The sequence below is a fragment of the Ptiloglossa arizonensis genome, chromosome 1 (genome assembly GCF_051014685.1).
Source record: "Ptiloglossa arizonensis isolate GNS036 chromosome 1, iyPtiAriz1_principal, whole genome shotgun sequence".
NCBI lineage: Eukaryota > Metazoa > Arthropoda > Insecta > Hymenoptera > Colletidae > Ptiloglossa > Ptiloglossa arizonensis.
This window is the reverse complement of record NC_135048.1, coordinates 28,813,077-28,837,209: the sequence shown is the minus strand read 5'-3', so window position 1 is coordinate 28,837,209 and position 24,133 is coordinate 28,813,077. Positions and strand designations below refer to the sequence as shown.

The 24,133-nt window shown below is 40.7% G+C and overlaps 1 protein-coding gene across 3 annotated transcripts in view; it reads left to right on the top strand.

The window, feature by feature from the left end:
• The window catches only part of Pum (pumilio), a 180,311-nt gene that overhangs the window by 1,524 nt on the left and 154,654 nt on the right, over nucleotides 1–24,133 (top strand). For all 3 annotated transcript variants that reach the window (XM_076326605.1, XM_076326600.1, XM_076326602.1), the window contains exons 2-5: nucleotides 697–918; nucleotides 1,028–1,156; nucleotides 1,363–1,482; nucleotides 23,446–23,578. In XM_076326605.1, the coding sequence (XP_076182720.1) occupies nucleotides 697–918; nucleotides 1,028–1,156; nucleotides 1,363–1,482; nucleotides 23,446–23,578 (604 nt within the window). The remainder of the gene's footprint in view (nucleotides 1–696; nucleotides 919–1,027; nucleotides 1,157–1,362; nucleotides 1,483–23,445; nucleotides 23,579–24,133) is intronic.

The following is a 24,133-nucleotide window of genomic DNA, read 5'->3' as shown; positions in this document are numbered from 1 at the left end:
AATATCCCGACAGTCAAACTAGAGGAGTTCTATTCTGTTGCTGAAACATGGGAAAAGAGTTTTTCTATTGTGCATATGCATAGGTATTGCATATGCTTGTGCTTTGTTTGATCCATCATGGCAGAGTATTGTATAGAAATGAAGGTGTTTTAGTTGCATTCATTAAACTGCTTACTGCAGTGAAATAAGAGTAATGCTGCGTTTGTTGTTGATCTCTTTGTATTCCTTGAAAGCAATAGACTATTATATATACGCCTTAATGTCATAAGAAAGTTATTTTTTGTATTTGCATTATTTCTTTTTTGAAAAATAGATAAACAATAATGAATATGTATTATAAACATTATAAGATTACAAAGAATTAAATAATTATGACACAACTTAGAGCGAATTAATGGACACTATAGTAGTTCGATAATAGAAAATTTCAAATCGACTTAATGCGATACTATTTACGTATCGATTGTTAATGAACAATGATTGTTTTTGTAATCCCATGGAGCACATTATATTTTTTTAACATTGGCAGTATACTTACTAAAGGTGCATATTTTCAGTTCATGTTTTCAATTTTCAACTCTTTTGACAGTTAATCGTAATGTACCGATTTAAGCTTATTTACAACTTTGTGTACCAGAGTGACTTATATGATATATACTGTAAAAATAACAATCATATGTTTTTTATCATCAACAGGATGCAGAACAATGTGGACAAGTAATGGCTGGTGGTGACAGTATGCGTATACAACCTGGTCAAACACATCAAATAGGTGTAAGCAGAACACAGGATGATGCAATGGTGGGTTACGTGTTTCAACGACCCACAGAGCCAGAATTTAATGCCCAGTCTTCAAGTTTTCAAACAAAACAAGCTCCACGAGCTTGGGCTCTTGCAGATGATGCTATTATTGATAATGTAAGTATATTAATAATGTATAATCATAGTGTGTTGGATCTATTTTAGAAAGTATATTGTTAAAATTGCTGTACGTTGATGATGCAATAGATATTGCTATAATTTATAGAACCCAGAAAAATGGAAGTATCCCATTACTAAATTGAGCGTACCACAGCAGAATCAACCACAACAGTTGGGACTGCAAACAATGAATAATGTTCATCTCCCTTATGAAATACATCCTATGCAACTTAAAGTGAGTAATGTGTTACAAATGTGTATCATCATTAGTATAAAACTTTTTCGCAAATTAAATTTATTTCTATATAATTATCGTAGCAATAATATATAATGATTTAGTAATTAAAAATAACTTATTTGTTTTTATCATCATTATTACTACAATATACTATTCCTTATTATCTTAATATTGACTTGTTATGTTTTATTACATTTATACAGAGTGGTGCACCTGGAGCAGAACATTTAGTTTATCTCAATAATCAAATGACAGCTCAGCAACAAGTTGCCCTCTTTCATCATCAACATCAACAACAACAACAACAGTTTAGAAATGGACAGGTAAGCACAGTTATCATTTATTATTTTATAATATCTAGAGACTTAGACTAGATATCTATTGATACGTTGTTATCTTTTCATATTGAATTGATACAACAGATCAAAGTAATAGATCAGACACAAGTTACTATATAAATGTAATCGATTTTTTCACATTGAAGGAAAATCTGCACACAGATGTTTCCTTATTTTTTTAACGAGTAGAAATTTATTTAGTTGTAATGTTTTAAATATTTTCTTAATACTTTAAGTACATTCGAAAATAATATGTGTCCATGTACATATTAGTATCACTACATATCAAAAGAAAAATCTATAGTTAAATATCGTGTTTATTAATTTCGATTTGGAAATAACTTTTGCAGCATATTTTTTATTTCTATTTAAAAATGAACGATGTAGTTTTTCATATAAGACTACAATATTAAAATGCAAATTTTTTCGTTAAGTTATTTATCCAAATCAAACGCTTTTAATATTTGCAAGAAATCGCTTTTAGAACCTGTAATACCAATCATATCTAAGTACGCCTACGTCGGGAAACCGAGATTAATAGATCTGATTAAAGGTAGACTTCACAAAAGGGTAAAATCTCAATCTCCATTGTATACAAAACAGAATTTCATTTTTATTTTAATAATTTAACAACCATGTCAGTGCATAAAGAAAAATATTTTATAACTTAATATTTTAAAAGTCTGATAAACGAGTATTTATGTATTCATAATGCATGTTATATATATATGTATTCGTGTATTTTTTAAAAGTTTTGTAATTAATTACTTTTAATAGTACAGTCCTTTTTATTTTTCTAAATTATTAGCATTATCAATAAATATTTTATATTTTTAATAATTCACTTTTTACTAGTTTGTATTTTCGCATAGAATTGTTATCATCTTTGGATAATGATAATACTTTGTGTTTGAATTCATTAGATTAATGTCTGTTCGAAGATGGTCTGTTTAATTTAGGTCTGTCATTGACACTGACGGCAATAGTTAATAATTAGATAGTTAGAAAGTATAGCTAATGCATTAGTCCTTTGTGCAAACTATGTCAGGGTCAAAATTCGATGGCATAGCAAATTACAAACGCCTCTATCCTGTTTTAAAACGGCGACCTTCGCCGCAATGGGAGGTGATCAAAATAAAGATTTTTTTGCAAAGAGGAAAAGAATATGTTTATTCTTAACATTTATTTATCATTTTATTACTTTCATGTAAACATTTAAATCCTTTGCAAATTTTTTTTAGGTATGCTTCATTCTGTGTTTTTAATCAATTTCATGGAGATGCTGTACATATAAAGTATAAACACTAATTTTTCATCATCGTAATAATGCAACCAAATGTACAATAGTCTGGAAAGTTTTGAGTTGAGTGTTATAGAGGGTTTCGAATTATTCTTCGTGTCGTTAATATTCAGTCCGATCAAGAATTGGGTAAATATAATTTGTGAATTAAAGCGAGAAATGTTATTTCAATCTTGCATTTTGTAATGTCTTTTCGAGCTGTATATTTGTAAGCAAATATCGATTTATACGAAATGATATCTCGAATAACATTACATCGAAAGAGCCCAGGTCTCTGGTCGGGTCAGGTACATTCAAGCGCGATCAAATTTTCATCCGGTCGCCGTCAGAGGTCGTAGAACGTAGAAGGTAGAGCTAGGAGAACGCTGATTGGTCGACGGTGTTCGCTTCGCGAATCGTGATTGGCAGAGCCTTCGATAGAGGGCACTCCGTTCGAGCGTCGTTCTTTGTTTCGGTTAGGAGGGCAGTCTCTGTCGAAGAGAGAGGCCGGTTAACGAAAAATTAAGGAGACGAGACAAGTAAAGAATATCGTGACGACGCTGAGCGTTATTTTAGCGCCCGATAACGACGCGTCTCGCGATATGTCAGGACGGACGTGAATCTAGAATCAAGAACGCGGTAATCGACTCGCTCCCCCCTGTAAATAAACGCGTATTCGCGGAGTGAGTGTGCAAAGTGCGCGAGAGGAGAAAGGAGGTGGCGGCGGCGGCGGCGGTGGCGGTGGCGGCGGCGGCAGCAGCAGCAGCAGCAGCAGCGGCGGCGGCAGCGGCGGCGGCGGCGGTGGCGGCGGCGGCGGAGGAGGACGAGGAAGAAGAGAGGAGCATAGGTAGCGGTGGCAGCATCGAGGCACCCGGAGGTGTCGAACTGTTTGACAGGCGGCCGAACGCTTTTCTTTCTCTCTCTCTCGCACTGTCGTCGGTAGTGGCGCGATTCGTATTGTTCAGCGGCGGTGTGGTGTGTTCTGTTCGCGAGAGGTCTATTTATCTGTCCTCCGTGTTCAGAAAGGAAAAACGAACGTGAAAACAACCGGGAGTGGTGTGTATTATATTCAGTGCCGGCTGAATCGGTGTCCGCGCCCCGACGCTGCGGTTCACATACGATTGCTGCCTTCTTGTTTCTTTGCAACGCGTCGTCGGGATTCTACGAATCGCCTCCAAGATAGCCTCGTCCACCGGATAGTGCGTGCAAAAGAGTGTGTGTTGAATTTCTTGTTCGCGTTGTCGGTGTACCACGGGGTTAACGGTGAATCTCTCGGAGGTGACACGCCGTGCCGAGGGTACCTTGGAGACGGTGGAGAGTTTCGGTATAGGGTACGGCCAGGGAGCGGGCACGAGCACAGGCGACTGGATGAAACCACCGGGGGATCTTTTCCTTTACTGCGACATGAAGGATTTGGGGGCCGACATGGTATTTATTTTCTTTCAGTTTGCTTACGGATCGTTGAAATTTTCACCCGCGTTTCGAATCTCGACGATGACACGAGTTGTCGGAAATCGCGTTTTTTTGTAGGTTATGTTTCGAAAATTTCTACTTCACAACGGAAACCTCCATGTTTACGAAGTCTGAGAGGGGTTTGACACTTGTCGAGATCGTTGACGTTGATCGTATGAAAGCAACTCGCACAAAATCATTTTTCCTTTTCTTTTTTTCTTTTTTAAGAAAAGAACAATGAACAAATTAATGAAATTTTCTCCGGTACACTTAACTTTTTTGCTGGTATCGTACATATACACACGCACGCGTAGAATGACACATTATACTTGTGAGAGTATATTTTCATTTTGTTTTGTTCAGTCTGCGTTTTGTTTTCTAACTCTTTTGGGGCAAATAATGGCAATTCTTTCGGTCTTGACGTACGCAAATGCAGTACAATCTTCTGAAATACATTACGTATACGTTTGGTGATCTGTCAAGAAGTATTCTCCTTATACGAACTTCGGCCATTCTCATATTCTAAGTCGCGTTTGTCCTTCGCAGTGATTAAATTTACAAGTATTTTCTACCAAGTTACAACTTTTCCGTATAGTTAAATATTATTTTTTATTACCATACTTGTAAACTCAAGGTAAACCCGTATTTTATTTACCTTGATTTTACTCGATGGTTTACTTTATTTATATAAAATAGGGATATACTTTGACAAAGAGATTAAATATTTATTCATTTTTTCGCGTAACCCAAAAGTCACGAAAACGAACGCGTCGTTTTAGTTTGTTTACATCTTCGCTGACCGAGGAAATCTCGTCTTGCGTAGCTCTGTTCGGTAATAGGTAAAAGCCTCGATTGTTCGGAAAAATTCATCTCAATTATTGCACTCAGATTTTATTTATTACTCGAATAAACCCTTCTTTCAACTTATTGTTATTTTTATAATGATCGACCAGTGACAGCGGCGAGAATAAATTTCAAACTATTTCAATAATGCTAGCCATTCGTCTGTTTATTTTGTTTCGCGAGAACACCGGTACCGCGTGTATTTCGATACCATAATTCATCGTTAAACCCGTTGAAGAGTGGCTGTCAGTCTTCGTGAGTAGAATATTTGTGCGAAAGCGGTCGCCCAGAGCCTCCGATAGTTATTCAGTCAATCAGGTCCCCGAACTCGCTTAACCTTGTAACGTAACAACGGATCCATTAGCGTTACCTTGTACGATTAAAAGGAGATAGATTTTCGCGCCACGTGTTGTATAGAAGTACTATGTCGTTGCCGCGATCGAAGTCGAAGTCGAGCGAAGTGTTCGAATAAAAAGATCTCCGTGACAGGCGAGCGATGCAAGGGTGGGGGGAGACCGCAGACTCACGGCTCAATCCGAGATCCTCGATACTGCGTTCGACCGTGGAAAAAAAGATGTGTCTATGCGGACGTCCGAACTGAAACCTTGCACTGCTTCCCCAACCGTTTCTTCATTGTTTACGTCCTCGAATTCTATCCAGTGAAACGCCCGGAGTCTGTCCTTTTAGGCCCCCCCACCCTCCCACTCTCTGTTTCTTCTTTCTCTTTCTCCCCCGTGCATTTTCTGCCTCGCTTTCGCACGTGCGCAAGCAAACCGCGGAGGCACGAGAGAACGTTCGCGTTGTTTAGGTTAATGTACTTTCGCACGAACTTAGAACGCTTTCCGCCGGGTGTGCATAAAACGATATTACGTGTTCGTTATCTACGAAGGAATTAATCTTTTCTTTTCCTTTTCCGTTTCTAATTATCAATCGGTCGGTACGTTTCGGCCCGGTGCTGTCGGTTGTAAATTTTAACGTTTCGTGCCTTCGTTCCGTTCCGAAGGGGAGGTGCTTCGTTTGGACCGGTGCCATTTAAATTTATACGGCTTTGTGTTTCGCGTACGTTTCCCCCTTGCTCGTGGTGTTCCCCCTTTGGGCACACCTAATCGATTGAAACACTGTCAGGGTCCTTTATGGGCAACCGTAACACACGTGAACGTTGCGTGTGCTAAAAAACTCAATGGAAATTTTTTTACTGTATTTAGTAACGCACATCCGATACCACGACGGAACACGGTGATGGGATTCTAGGTAAATACATCTCGGCACGGTTTTATTTCTCCCCGTTTCTTTTTCCCCTCGCGGTGGACATTTTTCGACGATCCGCCTTTGCCGTTTCTTGTCGGCCATTTTATTTAATCCGGGTTACCACGTCGCTGTGTTCCGCCGCGGATATTTTACCCGCGTCTCGACCAATTCTACACGGTGTTCCACCGTTGGACAAAATCGTGAAAGTCAAATTACTTATCCGCGAGTCGGATGCAGCGTTACAGCGATAGTCTCGCGCCGATATATAAACGGCAAATAGCGCCCGGAGGTATATCGATTCGCGTGAGTCACTCTATCTCCTTTTCTAGTCGCTTCGAGGTTCAGGGTTGACCTTACTTACCACAAAATGGTTTTCAATTAGCCTCGTCGTTCTCCGTCAAGATACACGCGACGCGGGGTGTACAAAAATAAATACACTCGTTGCAACGCGAAAATAGGTGTCCCGGGTGTTTGTTATTCGTCGCGATGGGTCACCTTCTCGAACTCTATATTTTCGGGCCGCCCTGTACAGCGTTTCGCCTTCGGTGGATACCACCTTATACGTATAAATTCGAACCGTTTCGTGGCGCGCGACCGGACCAACGAAGATTCGACTTCGGATAATCTCGGATGCGCCGCGTTAGGCATTACATGTTGCGTTACGGCAACAAAAATATCGAGTGTCACCTGGTTGCAACCAACTTTCTCTTCTGGAGTCGACGGGTAACAAATGGTTACGGGTAGTTATGCAGTTGACGCCTACGGTTCGCGAGCCTCTCCGCGATAATCGTTACACAAGATCAGTGTCGCTTTTCGATTATGTTACGCGCTCGTGGTCGTGGTCGTCGTCGTCGTATCCACCGTTTCACGTCGACGAATATTTTCTTCTCGCTCGTTGAATTCTCGCGTCTCTCGTGCTTCTGTTATCTATTCTCTCTCTCTCTCTCTCTTTTTTTTTTATTATTATTTCCGCCGCAAATTATCGCTCGTTTTATCCGGACGATGTTTCTCGAAATCCGAGGTCGGAGCGTGCCCGCCGATATTTTCCTTCCAGAAGGTCGAAATTCGTGAAAAAGCGTAAACAACCGCTGGTAAAATACTCGAATTTGAATCACGGCCAACATCACGCGGTACGGTCGGGGCTACGTTTCTCGACGAAGACACGACCGTTGAGAAACTAATACTCCTACGCGCGTGTGCGCGCGCGCGTTATCGTGTATTCTATTCCCGATAAAAGAGGAGCGAAACCAGTTTCCGGTTTCTCGAGTGACGTCAACCACTCGAAAAGAAGTGTTCTGTAATATTGTAGAAAGGGATATTGGAAGGGCCGATGCGAAGGTGTGTGGATAATCCCTTTCTCGGAATTGCCGAGCGAGATCGAAAAACGCGAAGAAGTGGCTCCGTCGGGAAGAATGTTTATTGACATCGGCTTATATGTCAGTGAACTTATGCAAAGCGCTCATCGATAATCGATAGTTTGTCGCTGATTGGAGCCTCGGCGCGAGGCAAGTTTGCTTTCCCGCTGTTATTTAGAATAATCCATAATAGAACAGCGGTTTTGTTTTTCTTTTTTTTGTTTTTGTTTTTGTTTTTGGGCGTGCACTGTGCTCGATATTCCCGTGATCTTTTTTTTTTGTGGTCTTTCACCGCGAGAGAAAATAATTAATGTACTGTACCCGACGCGTTCGTAATTTTTCTTTTTCGCTGCGAGGAAATTACAAAAATTGGAAATTTTACATCTCGGGAGTAAATAATAAATAAATGGAAGGCAATTTACAACGGGGAATTTGCGAACAATTGCGATGAAACTTTGCACAAATATTTGACCTACTTTTCGACTTTAAAGGAGAAATTACGCTAATTTTATTCATACTTACGTAACTTTGAAATAGTTGCAAACATTGAAAAATACTTCGAATAAAAATTGCACCGTTTCTAGAGATCTGCTGTAGAAAAGATTCGAAATCGATGTCGTACGGTTCGCAGGCTTCCCTTGTCAGACGCACGCTCACGCGGCGAATTATTAGACGAATGGTCGTTGTAATCGTTACGAATTATTACACGAATGGTCAGTGCGATAGTATCGTGTAATCGATTTCTCTGATTCGGTACTTTCACTTCGTAGAACCCCCCGTTGCTTACCCAGGAAAAGGTACACCTTGGTGAAAATCTCGGTTCGCGAAACGGAAATATTGAAAATCGATCGAGTTCTTTCCTCGCTCTGTAAACGTGAAAATAGTCCGTGTGGGTGAAAACCTTGTCGCGAAAATTCCCATCTAAGAAGGAAGCGGCTAGTTTCGGCCCGTTGTTGACCACGAGCCTCCACCGATCGCAGAAATCGCCTTGTTGGTCACCTCGTGTATTCCGCGAATTGTGTCGTAAAGTGACGTATCGCGGCGTGACTCGTAGTGACGTGACGCGTGTGTCGTTGAACCTAAACGCATCGGTTACGCTCGCGGAATCGTCATCGGGGAACAGCGGCGTGTTACAAGAACGAGGAGGAGAGAAATTCATTTCCATAGGTCTCTTCGCGCACGGCCACGGCTGAGTCAGCTGTGTCATAAGACCTAAATCATCGATTCGCTTATCGTGACCCGCGCCCACGGCAATTACCAATATCTTCCGTTCGTTTAAAACCTCTTGTTAATGTATTCTTAATGTTCGACGGGCCGGTGAATAATTTTCTCATTGCGTTGATATCTTTTCGAAAGCGTACCATCACTGAGATGATAACTCGTGAATCTGGTGTCTTGATCTCGTCTTAATTAAAAAGAGAAACGGATGCAGATAACAGAATACAAACCACCCCTGTAGCGCGGTCCTTCCTTAATGCGTGGTTACTGCGCACCCATTTAGCTCACGCAGGCGCACGTACGTGCATACGCGCGGACAGGGTGAAAGAGAGACGGAAGGGTAGAGGCGGTCGAGGGAGAGATGAGGAGAGAACAACAGGCAGGGTTCGCCTCCCTCGTGCCTGCTGCTGATTCTCCGCGAGGACAGTGGCCGTGACCCGCGGTCGAGGGGCCTGGGGAGGGGTCGGTGGCCCCGTGGCAGTTTAGCGACGACGTCCACGCTGCCGCTGGAGCGGTGGGGGAACCTCGTGGGTGTACGGACAGAGTGGGGGTAGTGCTGCGCGATCCACGGTGGGGAGCAACCGCGTCGCGTAGTGGGGATAGCCGGGCCGAGCGGTGGGGGAAGTTGGATGTCTGGTAGGACACGGCTTAGGGGTACGGCGAGCTATCGTTGGCTTTGTTCAATGAAAGATACAGCCGGGTGCTCTCTTCGTCGTCTCGTCTCATTCTTGGTTTTGTTTTTTCCCCCCCTCCCTTTCTTTAGTCCGCTAGCCGAACTCCTCTCGCTCGCTCTCGCACCCTTGTTTTTTTCCCTCTCTTTCCTTCCCGCCGTAGCCGCGGCCAACGTGCAAAAGTGCTTTTGCTGGCTAGCCGGTTCGAAGGGACAGAACGATATCGTCCTCGTCTATCGAACGAGAGACGACCGCGTCGCGTCGCGTCTCGCCTCCTCTCCCGTCTCTCTCCTTGTGCCCTTACTTTTTTCTTCAATTTTCTCTCCTCCTTCTGCTTTGTCTTCGCTGAACGCACAAAAGTTTTCGCTGACCGGTTTCAAGGGATGGAATGCTACCGTTTGCGCTCGCCTAACGAACGGATTGAACGTACCTGGGATTATTATTATTATTATTATTATTATTTTATCTGTACCTCGACCGACTACCGTGCACCTGGAAGAATTTTTGCTCCCGTTGGGAAGTAAACGGGACTTGTTTTCGATCCCGCTGATTTTTTAGGAATAAATTCTATCCGTCGTAGGTCTGTTACCAAAAGGTACCGTTGACTTCTCGGGAACGGATTCGATTTCGAGATAACGATTCGTTCGTTGAGGCTGTAACGAGTCTGGTAGACTTTCTTCGATACTTACCGTTTTAAAGAACCCTGACACTCGATAACCGGCGCGGATGAAAGTCGCTCGGTGTCTCCCGACCATCCAGCCGCCGCACGATGTACGTCACGGTGCTGTTCTGTCCCCTGGACCAGTCATAAATTCCACGAAAGTTAAATAGCTTCCGGCTATCCATCTTTGAGCCATCCTCGCCACATTATCTACGGGTCACGGAATATTTTCGGTTCCATTAGTTATTCGTGACTGTCGGTGAAATATTTTACTTTCTCCGAGTGAATCGTTTCGTCGATAGATTCGTACGTACGAAATGATCGACGATTCGGTGACGCAGCCGCTGTGTAAACGCGCAGTCGATCGGCGCAGTCCACGGTGTTAAACGCCCACGGGTGTTTGACCAATGTGCTTGATCAATGCGACTGTAGGATTTCCGCACGGGGTGTGTGCTGGAGGGTTCGAATCTTAGCACCGATGGGATTAAGGTGTTGACGGTTTCGCGCAAGGATGGCCGCCGTGGACGACTTTCGTGAAAGTTTCGCTATAATGAATATCTCCAAACTGTTTTCTAATTCGATGTTTTTATATCGATTTATAAATATTCAAATAGCACCGCTGGCCGTTAAACCATCGTTAAGCCGACCATCGACAAAAACGCGTTATGAAAGCGATCGGATAAAAGTAAAGAAATCTCGATTTATCGTAGTAGATATTCTTACAAATTTTCATTATTTATTTGTAGTTGTTTATTTATTTAGGTTGCTCAGAAAGTCATTTCGTTTTTTTTTTTTTTTTTTTTGGTGAAAATGAAACACGATTTTTTTTAGAGTGTATAAATACTTTATTAACCAATAATAATTAACGATTAATATTTAACGATTTTATTCTCGACTTTGTTCGTGTACACGAAAACAAGACGTACAGGAGGAGAAACAAAGGTCATAGGGCGAATTGTTTTGCAACCCAACCTTTAATGTTGCAAAATATTTTAGAGTCGTGATTCGTGCACTTGATCGTAGCAAATATCGATTTACCGCGAGAGGTGTTCGGTTATTTCTGAAAACTTTCATTATTTCTATATTTAACGATTCTATTCGCGATTCTGTTCGAGTACACGAAAACAAGACACGTAGGAAGGAAAACAAAGGTGAAAGGGCGAGCTCGGCGGATTGTTTTGCAACCTAACCCCTTAATGTTGCAAGCTATTTTTAAGTCATGATTCATGCACTTGTACATGTATACAATATGCAAATCATGCGAAAGAAAAGTTACATTTTTAGAATCCTTTAACGACAGAATTTCCACCTTAGTCCCGTAACTTGCAAAAATATGCACTCGCACGAACATCCACAGTCTAATCGTGAATTTACACCAATCTATATATGAAAAATAATATACGAATTAACCCATTCGTATCCTACAAAAGAATGAAAAGTATCCCATGATCCGGATACAAATATTTCAAAAAGTATTACAAATTCAATATTTCAGTGATTTTCAAAGGGTACAAATAAAAAAAAGTATATATATACACATATAATAAATACCGTCCATATACAATATTTCATTTTCCTAAGTACGAGATAGAAAATTTACCAAACGCGATTTAATCGTGTTAGCCCGTTTCCGGTTGCCGCTAATGCGAATCCACGTGTATATAGACACAAACGATGCAAACGGATCAAGAAAATGAATCTGGATCGATTTAGGGCAAGCCTCCCCCGAGTGACACCGTCGATCGAAGTATTAAAAAATGCGTCGCCATCGTAGCACCACGTACGACGCAAGAGAATATTCGCATCAGTTTGTCCGTAGAATCAAGTCGGACCCCTCTTCGTTCTCGTTCGGGGAACGAGAAAGCGTTGAGCGGTTCTCTCTCTCTCTCTCTCTCTCTCTCTCTCTCTCTCTCTCTCCGTTCGGTCCGCATTTCGACCTCTAGCCGTCTCACTCTGCCCGTAGTCGTGCTTAACGTGCAAAAGCGTCTCTGCCGGCCGGCGACGCGGTCGATACTCATGGCGTATCGCCCCCGGTTGACCGAGCCTTACCCTTACCCTTACCTTACCAAACCTTTAGACGTATCCTTCGTTCACCGTTCCACGCTCCGCTTCGCGTCTCATCCCCGTGCGTTAAGGAACCGTACTTCGTTGCGGCGTATTCGGCTCCGCGGCGGTGAAAACCGATGGGGGATCACCGAACGTATCCAGCTGGCTCGCGCGCCTATTTCTCGCGCATAAGCCTTCTCGCGTATATCGAGAAAGGGTGCCGTAAATCCGGCCTGTATCGCGTGACGACACGTGTCGCGCGATCTCTGGGAATTTAGAGACGCAGTGCCGCTGCCGACGTAGCCAGAACTGTCCACGAGTAAATTCGTACACCGAATAAAATTCGCCCTTCTCTCGCGATAGGGAACGTGTACGCGTTGCCGGAGAAATTGACCGTTACGGTTCGTTTTCTGCTACTTAATTTATTTACATCGTGAGCGTATATATATGTATACGCACAATTTTCCTGATCACCGGAAAATATATATATGTACACAGATAGCGAGTACCGGTGACCGAGAACTAGGTAACGGTTAAATCGCGTTTTAAAAATTTTCCATTTCAAATTTAGGGATTTGTCTTTACGATTGATTTCAATTGATTTTTTATATTTTCATTTGCATACCGTGTTAAGTCGAGGATATTGTATGAATATGAACTGTGATATGAATGTTGCCAAAAAAATATTCATACGTATACACGAATTTTCTTTATTCGTATGAGTCATCAAACATTGTTGGAATATTATTGCAATACTTTCCCGACCGTTCGTACTTGGAATCGAGCGAAGAGAAAAATTGTCGATATTTTACATTCTTCCGTAGATTGCAAGTGGGTTAATTTTCTGGCTATTGTAACCGAACAAATTTATCTCTCCGATTAATTTTTTACTCCTTCGTTCTCCTAGCTTGGATCCTCGAGTACCCCCGAACGTGATGTAATTGAAACAAATTTATCCACCCGGTTAAATTTTCAGCGCTCGATCTTTCCACGGTTGAATCAATGTAGACGCAGTGCTCCGCGGTTTAATTTCGCAATTTATTTCGCAACGGGCCAGCGCTCACAAATATCCATGGAAATTGATCAATTAAGTAAACAATCTTACAGAATCGTCCCGGGAAAGTTACAAGTATGTGTACCTGACATTAACTCGAGGATCTAAATTTAGAATAATATCGTTACCCGGTCTCGGGTATACTCGGGTCCGGCTAACAGGTTAATTTTCTAGGGTCGCCGACTGCAACTGGAAAAACTTATCTCCCGCCGGTTAATTTTCATTTTAAGTTTTCATTTACCGCGTTTCCGAGAACACCGCTGAATTTCACTTTTCACGAATACCTCTACACAATTACCGTTTCGAAATCGCACCACTCCCCGTATATATTCGGTTATTTCGATTTTATTTATTTTAACGTCACCGTTGCGTATACATGCAATGGGCGTGCGTGCGTGCGTGCGTGCGTGCGTGCGTGCGTGCGTGCGTGCGTGCGTGCGTGCGTGCGTGCACGATAACCGAGCAAAACGTGCAAATACGAACGACTCACAGCTAAGGTGATCTCTCGCTATCCTGACATCAATTGTTAACTTAACTTGGCTACGTTACGCGATAAGATAATCATAACTTAAATATATATATACATATATAATTGTTTACATCGTGTTTCTGCCGATCTTAGTCATTGTCCTATTGATATTCAAGGTGACGAGCAATCTCGACACGAATATTTTTGGCGTGTTTGTCGTTTCTTATACACATTGCGTAATAATAAAGACATTCTTATTATCATTGTCATCGAGCGGTAGCGTTATTTAACGATTCTAAAGGTGAGAGTCGACCTGGGCCCGTGTTCGAACGGCACGAAATACGAGTCGAAAAGAAAGAAAGGAAAAAAAAGAAAAGAAAAGAAAGAAAGAAAAAAAAAATTTACTGTAGGATGATGCAAACGAAGATTCGCTTTCCAACTTGACACGCGAATCGCCAGAGCCGCTCTTTCCGCCGGTGTTTTCTCCCGTGGGATTTCTAACCGGTTTCTAGACCCGTGTAACTCGTTCGATTTTTTTTCTGTTCCCTTTTATCCGACCGATTTGTCGATCTAGGTGAAAAGACGCACGAGTCTCGCTAGAATCGATGTTAGAAATATATCTTTTTTTTTTTTTTTTTTTTTTTTATTCGCGATCGTTTCATGAGCTTTCACGCGGGATATATCGTTCGCGATTAACAATCGAGCATTTTTTTTCTTTTCTTTTTTTTTTTTTTTAAATTTCTTCTCTTCGTCGTTTTCCAAGTCTGCGCGCGCATGCACGGTTCCACTATCTCTCCGAGTTGCGTATTTTTTTTCCATCAAATTTCCTGTTAAATCTTCTATTTGACTTTTATAGAATTTTCCAACGGTTGCAATCACACTTTTATCGAACGAAAGCCAGGAAAATCCGATTTCGTCCAGTTCCGGAGAATTCTCGGCGCGAAATTAATCTTCGAGGCACCACTCCCGGTCGAAATTGTTCAAATGGGTACTCTGGAATATATAATTTCGGATTAAAAAATTCCTTTTTCAACGGTAGAACGACCGAAGCGGTCGATTTCAACTGTTTCGATTTTTCTTTTAAAATCTACCGAATTGACGACAATATTTTCAGCGAAATATTCCGTGACAATTATCGAAATAGAGACTCAATCGTATTCGTAAATTAATTATACTTTCTTCTGAGAAGTTCTAATCTAAAACATACGTACGTGGTCTGGTACAAATAGAAACACCTTCATCGTCGTTTAAGATTCGTATCTCGTAAGCATTGTACCCAAAATTACGCAGATTTTTCTCCTGGTCATATTTTTAATTAAAAAGAAGAATAAAAAATTGTGTCGAAGAAATAATACACGTGTCTTAGTAAATTCCAGAATTATATTACACTAATTACTTACTACATTACAGAATATATGTGTCTACAAATTTTTAGTCCGATTCAATTATTATTATTTTTTTTTTTTTTATGAAAAATAAAGAAGGTAGCCCAAATTTTCGGTTTAAAATACCAAATTGTCCCCCGAAATCGTGTCACAGTTGCGCTCGATACAGTTATACTCCAGTTTGACCAAGGTGGTACAATATTCCTGATGTTCTCCTTCGCCCGCAACGTACTCATTTCGAAATGCACTCGAGAACTGCACCCGATGTGCAATTATTTCTCAAGTTTTGCCGCATCATTGAAAAGTAGTAGAGCTTTGCTTACGCCAGTATTTACCCACATTGCGCGGATACGGTCTAATCGTGTTTTTCGTGTGATGACCTAATACACGCACGACCGATAAGAATGAATAGGCGCAAAGGATATCCGCTTACGTCGAGCTGGTAGCGTAAGATATAATTAACGCATTTGCTGGTGCACCGCGAACGATAAACAGCGATCGTTTGAAAACGTGCGACGTTGTGTCGAGACACGGTGCACACCTACACGGCGCATGACGCACGTGCTATTGTACGTGATATCGTTCCGTGTGATCGATAAAGTATAAATATCACGCGCTTTCAAGACAACCTGTCTTCGCCACGGGCGAAGTAAAAATCTTCGACTTTTGCGAGGGAAGGTCCCCGAGTGGTCGACTTCGATTACGATGCGCTTTGAGATGCTGACAGTGCACGAGTCTCTAATGATATGTGCAAAATATTAGGTGTAGATGTTCGGTAGTTTTAAAGATATAAACAATTAATAGTTGAGTGCCATGGTGGTCCACTTCGATTGCAATGTGCTTTGAGATGCTAATAGTGTACGAGCCCTTAATGATATATGCAAAATATTAGGTGTAGATATTCGGTAGTTTTAAAGATATAAACAATTAATAGTTGAGTGCCATGGTGGTCCACTTCGATTACAATGTGCTTTGAAATGCTGACAGTGCACGAGTCTCTAATGATATGTGCAAAATATTAGGTGTAGATGTTCGGTAGTTTTAAAGATATAAACTATTAATAGTTGAGTGCCATGGTGGTCCACTTCGATTACAATGTGCTTTGAGATGCTGACAGTGCACGAATCCCTAATGATATATTAAAAATATTAGGCGTAGATGTTCGGTAGTTTGAAAGATATAAACAATTAATACGTTAAATGCCATGGTGTTTGCAGAATCGCTATCGGTAAAATAAAAATAAAAAATATTGCAAGAGTAAGTTTCCAAGTGGTCGATTTGGATTATAATATCCTCTTCAGAATTGGTAGCATATAAATCCCTAATGATGTATACAAAATATTAGGTGTAGGTACTCGATAATTTAAAAAATATAAATAATTAAAATTTCATGCCAGGTGAAATGCACTCCGAACTTAAAGTTCGTGTATAGTTTTATCGCGACAACGACGTACACGATGCTCAATGATAATTATCGTACATATTGTCAAAACCCAAAAATCGATGTCAAAATTACTTGGATGACATGTAATTTTAATTATTTATATGTTTAAAATTATCGAGTATTTACGCCTAATATTTTGCACGTGTCACTAGGAATGAATCTATATGCTTTAGCCCTGCAAAGGTACGTTATAATCGAAGTTGACAACTCGGGGGTCCCTTATCAGTTTCCCGCCTTTTTTCTTTTCGTTTGCACATCGTTGATGAGTCACGATCGTGACGGTGCCTTAAAGCTTTGACTGCGGTGCACTCTCGAAGTGAACCATCGGTACAAACAGCGCAATGTTCGCTATCAGTCGCTGCGACTGGTTGTCCACTGTCTATTTACCAAAATGGTACCCGGGAATACGTTTGCAATTGGTAAAACAGTAAAGGTGTTGCAGTATGAAAAATATACAGGGCGCACATTTACGTCTTTAGTATATATTGCTACATTTGTAAAGGCGTATATATATGCCATTCAAATATATTGATAGACTTGCATGGACGTATATACACGCCTTTGGAATATATTGGTAGATTTGCATGGACGTATATGTACGCCTTTCGTATTAATTGATAGACTCGTAGGAACGTATATATATGCCTTTAGTATATATTGCTAGACTTTCAAGGATGTATATATACGCCTTTCACATATATTGCTAGACTTGTAAGGACGTATATATACGCCTTTGGTATATATTGCTAAACTTGTGAGGACGTATATATGCGCCTTTCGTGTATATTTCTAGACTTGTGAGGACGTATATACACGCCTTTCGTAGTGAAAGAATTGAAGCATCCATGAACACACAAAACACGTCCATTGAAACTTCGTGCTGTATTTCACGTACATTTCACCGGTGTTGTTAATTTGTCCGCGTCGTGAAGCGAAACAATGTTCCATGAGAATTTTACTATAATTTTTACACGATTTAAAGTACTTAACTAAAGAACGGTATATTAATAAAATGTCAAAGAATGGATATTTTCGACCTCACCTGAAAATGAAAAATTACTTTAGGAATTTCAACATCGAAATTACCTCTATATCTATTTGTACCAGATCACATATTTACGAAACTAGAAGGGAGAGGGGGAATATTAATTTACGATTATAATTAGTTCTCCGTTTTGGTAATTGTCACCGTATATCGCGACGATTAATAATATTTCTTCACTTTAATTATCTCCGTTATAATTATACGAATTATGCACGTAAAGCTATTTTAATTCACAAGTTATCGAACGTACAATCATTGTATATATTCGTCTCCGGATACAGGAAGCGGTGGACGTACTTGTCGATTGTTTTCTTGCAGCAACGATTTTATGGTACTTCGGTTTTGCTCGATTTTAACCATCAGTCGATTTATCGGTTGATTCTCTCATTAATCGTTTCGAAGGGAGTTCGGTATCCGTGAAAAAAATAAAACGTAACGCTTAGGTGAGTTCGATATCACGTGTTTGTTTCTTTTGCATCGTTTTCCTGGAAAATGACAAGGATATTTTTTTCTCTCTTGGAAGACATTCTGAAAGATCTTGAATGAATTTTTTGATTCTATGCGGGACTAAAAATAACTGTTTTTTAATATCTTACTTTGGTAATCTATCTAATGGTGGTTATTTCAATGTGGTCGATTTCATCGATCAGGAATTGTAGGTTGGTAGTTTCGACACTTTGATCCACGCGGAGTAAAAAATTCTGTTAAACTTCTTACGGAGAAATTAGAAATTTTATACGGTGCCTCTCGGACCATGTTTGCGAGAACTTGGTGATAAAGTGATAAAACGTTTCGTCGTCGTGGAATATTTCAATTTTAAATTTGAATATTTTGCGGAAGTCGGGAACCGTTAGTCCTCGCATCTTCTCTACACGTGAGGTTGTAAAACTAAGCGTGACGGAGACTGAAAAAACTCGAGCAGGTATACTAGGTGTCACGTAGCAACAATTGTGCAAAAAAGGTACACCGTAGGTGTATTTTCGAATAAATAATGCACAATCAGCGATAGCTTCGTAATGAATTAAAACTTTAGAATGTTGCAGGATCATGTACACATTAGTAACACGAAAATTTGTTTACATTATTACGTACATTTTCGCTTAAAAGTCATAGGACACTTTTCAATACATTTCAACTATGTAATATAAATTATTGAAATTATTTTGTTTCGTTCTTACGTGTCTTGACAGACGTATGTTTAATATTGGCTAAGTACGAAAAAGAAATATTTATTCGTACGTTTCGAGTAATAAAAAATATATTTAAACCGTTGAAAAACAATGCTCAAAGTTACATAGGGACCTATGGAACGAATCGAAAAGTTATAAAAAAAAACTAATCACCAGAATGTCGAAAGTAGTGGAAGCTACATTTAAAGTACACGGAGAATATAGACGAGCAAAATTATCACACATTTTTTACTCTACGTATGACTGACAGTGTAAAATACAAGAAAAAATATTGTTTTCCGTTAAACGTTTCAACGATTTCCAGTTTTTTTTCTTTAGGTCTTTAGAACATTTTATTACGTCTATACATTCCAAGTTTAAGATCAGAATATATTTATTCTTTAAATCCCGTGTTTCAATAGATAAACAATTAACTTAATGCGCGTTCCTTCGCTACCGAGAAGACCAAGGAAATACGGGAGAATTCAAATTTTTTACTGTGCCTTTAATTACACAAACATAAAATATCACAAATACGCGATGGGACAAAAAATACCCGACGAAAGCACCGGGTTTACAAAAAATAATAACGTTCGAAGATGTTTACTCGAATGGTGTGGGAGTTTGAAAAATTTTTCATCCCAAGGATCTAAGTGAAAAAAGTAATAACAGTAATTACGCGACCGAGGAAACTGGAATATCCCGCGTGGCGCACAGAGAGAGGTAGAGGTAGGAGGTTAATAAGCTAATTCTCGAGTTACCCGCCAGAACGAGCTTCGATCGGAACGTTTATCGGGATTCGCGTGAATCGTGTTCCTCGTGTTACGCGATGAATAGCACTCGATGAAAAGAAGGGACTTCAAAGAGTTCCCCTCTGGGGGGTCGTTGGGGGGGGGGGGGTCCCGTGAATCGAGTCGGTACTTCCGTTTAACGATCCGCGGCCGACCGAGCGACGATGCGGACGAAAATGCACCGAGATTCCGCGCTGTCACACCGCCGCGCGAGCAGTATACCTGCATCTAGGATCCCGCAATCCGCGGACGCTTCCCTCCCTACTGTCCCCCTACCCCACCCCATCCCTCACACACCGCCCGCCTTCTGGTTGCGTCACTGACCTCCAGAGTTAGGCGAGGTCGGGCACAGTGCAACGGGAGCGTTCGGGTCACGACGAAACGGGTTGGCGACTCGCCTCTGTTTTCGATTCGAATCTCGTCCGCTCGCGAAACAACGGCTTTTCCCGCCAAATTTCGCGCTTCGCGCCCGACTCGAGACAAACCCCCCTCTTCGTTGTTCCGTACAGCCTATTCGCTGTACGTACAGCGAAATCTACGTTCGTCGAGAAACAATTCGTAACCGTAATGTACATTTTTCGATTTGTTCGAAACTTTACCTATGCATATAGGTTAGTTGTATCGTAACACGATTACGAATTGATAATATTTTTTTTGCGCACTGTACGTACTTATTGTAACTTGGGAAGTATTTTACGGTTTGAATACTTTCGTCGAGTCACTGTTACGACACGTTTCGTGGGAATTTTAATCTTATTTCGATCGAGAGTTAATTTTATCCACCGTGGGCGAATCAATCGTCTCTCGAATCGACGGAACGTTCTCGACGTACGCGTCGCGTGTGTGTGAGACACCGGGCGCCGGGACTTTGTTTGTTTACACGGACACGGAAAGTCAGCTGCCGACTCGGGCCGCGTTTACGTTGCGAAGGAACAGACACCGAACGTTTTGCTGAGTGTACGAAATTATAATTACGAGAATCTGAAACGATATGTATACATACATACATATACATATATACATATGTCGTGTGTGTATATATATGTCGTATGTGTATATATATATAAACATTTTATATATGTTTGCCGTATTATTGTACGTTACAATTGTATAGAATCTATAGTCGTCGATGTTTTGGACGAGTGAGATTTTTTCTGAGAATTGGATGGCCTCGCATAGACGAGGTAGCCCGATTCTATTTTCTAGAAACATGCATATGGTTTATTTAATTACAAATATTGACTGTTTTAAGCACCTTTCGCTGTAAATTGAAAACGATTGTAATCTAAAATTAAAGAATGGTATATACAGGGGAAAAAACGAAATATCGGTATAAAATTAAACCCGGTTCGATTTTCTTTATTCTTTTCCCTGGAACTGATCGATCAGATCGTTCTTTTTTTTTTGGGACACTCGTGTACGACGTCGACGAAGAAAGAAGAGGTTAATCGTGTTATCGAGTTACGTATTTTTACGAGTGTTATTTTTAAATACCTTTTTTACCGATGTTCCCGTAATTGTTTATTGCGGCGCCCTAATTCGCGCTCCAGTGGGGTCCGTGCGTTGAACGCCTATGGGAGTTCGGAGAATGTACTCGGTAGACGCGTCTACCGAAATTCCGCACGTGGCGTATGCTTCTTCGAATCTCAGCACCGAAAGGGCCAATCGAAGGGAGGAAGAACACAGAAATGGCTATAAGTCTCCTAAAATGAAAGGTACATACTCGTGGTTCTCGATCGAAGCCAGGGTGCTTCTAGTGAGAAACCCCTCCGACTGCCAACCGCATTTAACCCTTTGGGTACAATGAACCCGTTCGACGAAAGTCGTCGACGCGGCTTGTGGATTCTTGTACGCGTTTGGAGAACGCTTTCGAATTATGTTTTCAGCAAGAGTTGAAATTATTACACTTGCCAAAGTGAAAAATTAAAATTCGATTTGCAACGAAGCATTGGACCTCTTCGACCTGGTTTTTGGGTCCATGTAGATAGAAATTGTCGATAGAGAAGAAAAAAAAAATGTAATAATGGGACTCGAACACGCAAATTACACATTTGCCTATCCGGTAGAGATTAGACACGTGTGTCTCAGAGTATAACACTTGTACTTAATATGCAAAAAAGTGTAACGCGATTAACCTTTTTTTTTTTTTTAATATCAACCATAAGGGTTGTACTATGACTATAGATACACGTGTCGGTCTAATCTCTACCGGGTACGTAAATTTACCGTTTGCATATTTAAGTTCCATTATTACACGTTAATTTTATGGTTAATATTCAACAAAAAGGAACTGCGTCGCACATTTTTTAATATTAACTACAAACACTGCACTGTAACTATAGACACACGTGTGTCGGTTTAATCTGCACTGGGTAAGTAAATTTACCGTTTGCATATTTAAGTTCTATTACTATATTATTATTTTTCCATCAACAATTCTTATCTGCGTCGACCCAAAAACACGGTTGAAATAACGCGCATTGTAATTTGAGTTAAATTCGTTTTTCAATGTTTAATTAACGCTACCTCTGTTATCGGTGATAAATAACAGAGTGACGTTGTTGATACTATTTTTTTTTAAATATTGTATTCGATCGATCTTGAATCGAAGACGAACCCTTGTGTCAATAACCGGGTACCCATAGAGCGAAAATTATAGTTAAGCGAACTATAGAAAAAAGTATAGGAACATTTTACTAATCAATTATACAAAATTCTTAATTGGAATTTATTTATTACCTCATGATTCATCTTTCTTGATTTTTCTCTATTTGGATCACAGTTTGTCTCAATGTAAATTTTATCAAGCAACGAGCAATATAATAATTAATAGGATCACCTAAGCAATAATAGCTATAATCACTTATCCACTACACTTTTACATTTAGTTAACTTCGAAAAAATGAACGCTTAAATCTTCTTCTACCCTTGCAAGAAACAAGCCACTTATCTATTCTTAAATTTGCAAGAGGTTTACATGCGCATACTAAGTTACAATTTACAAAGTCCATAGTAATAAACCTTAACAAACCTTAAAATCCTCCAGAACCTATACAAACTCCATACTCAATAACTAAAACTATAAAAGTCCATCATAGTAAAAGTTTCTAAATCTTTGGTAATTTTAGCTAAACCACGAAAGTCTAATAGCTAAACCATGAAAATTCACCATAATAAAAGACTTCCACATCCTTGGTCATTTTTCTATCAATTCTTATTTCTCGTTCGCAGATTCTTATTTCTCCTACCGATAGATCGTAACAAAATTAAAATATAATCTAATTAAAAGGGTAAAAAAACAAAAGATATCACTACTCGTTCGATTTATCCAATCAAGTACGCTAAGTACCCGGTTATAAGCGAACGTAGAAGTCATCGAAGCAAGGGTTAAAAAAAATGCCGAGTTTTCAGCCTCGAGGTGCCCAAAGGGTTAAGATGGAGTCTCTCCCGGTCCAACGCGTGGAAAGATGGCGGACTGGGTGGCGGTACCTTTGATTTCACTTTCCATACGCATTGTCGAGTCTAGGTCTCCGATAATCATCGATCTGCATGCACCATTTATCATTCTATTCGCAAAAAGGTGCGTGTGCACCGTATCAACCACACCAACTGTCCGTGCACGCCGGTTACGCTAATTTTAAGCGGATCTGCGGTTGGCTCGTTAGTGTAATTAATACGATCGTTCACGTTCGTATCTTTCGGTGCATGGACAAGCAAACCGAGCTCTTGGGAGTTTCGTGTCGGCACGCGGCGCCAGGTCTACGAAATGTGTTCACTGACCCCGTGGACTTACCACCCGTTTTCTCGTATTGTTTCAGATCGCTCCCTCGGCAAAAAAGCTATGGGGCGTGGACGAGGGCGGCTCCAAGGACGAAGGGGGTGTAAAAGGCGGTGGGATACTTCACCTGGGCGACCACCAGATGTGGCGGGATTCTACATGGAGCACCTCAGGTAGGGATGTTTACTGCACGTTGCTGGGAAGACGATGAGCGGAAAGAACGTGGCTATGATTGGTCGGGGCGGATTAGCTACGCCTAACGAGGTGGATTAGCCACGCCTAACGTGGTGGATTAGCTACGCCTAACGTGGTCTTAGTCGCGGTTTATTATTGGTCGAAATGATTCTACAAATCGCGTCGTCCGACAAAGGGGGAGAACGTAGACTGTACACTATGTCCGCCTTAAGTGTGCTAAAGGACCTCACGTTAAGTGTGAAAGTCCCTAGTAGTAGGGGGCTCTTCTATTGGGATGTATTATTGGTCGAAATGATTCTATCAGTAGTGTAGCCCGACAAAGAGGGAGAACGTAGACTGTACACTATGTCCGCCTTAAGTGTGCTAAAGGACCTCGCGTTAAATGTGAAAATCCCTATTAGTAGAGAGATCCTTGGCAGTGAGTAGCGTACACGAGTAATACGATTCGGGATACAATTTATTACACATACTTCATGATTTTTTTTTTAAATAAATCACATAACTCCTCGACAAAATTTAAAACCATGTCAACA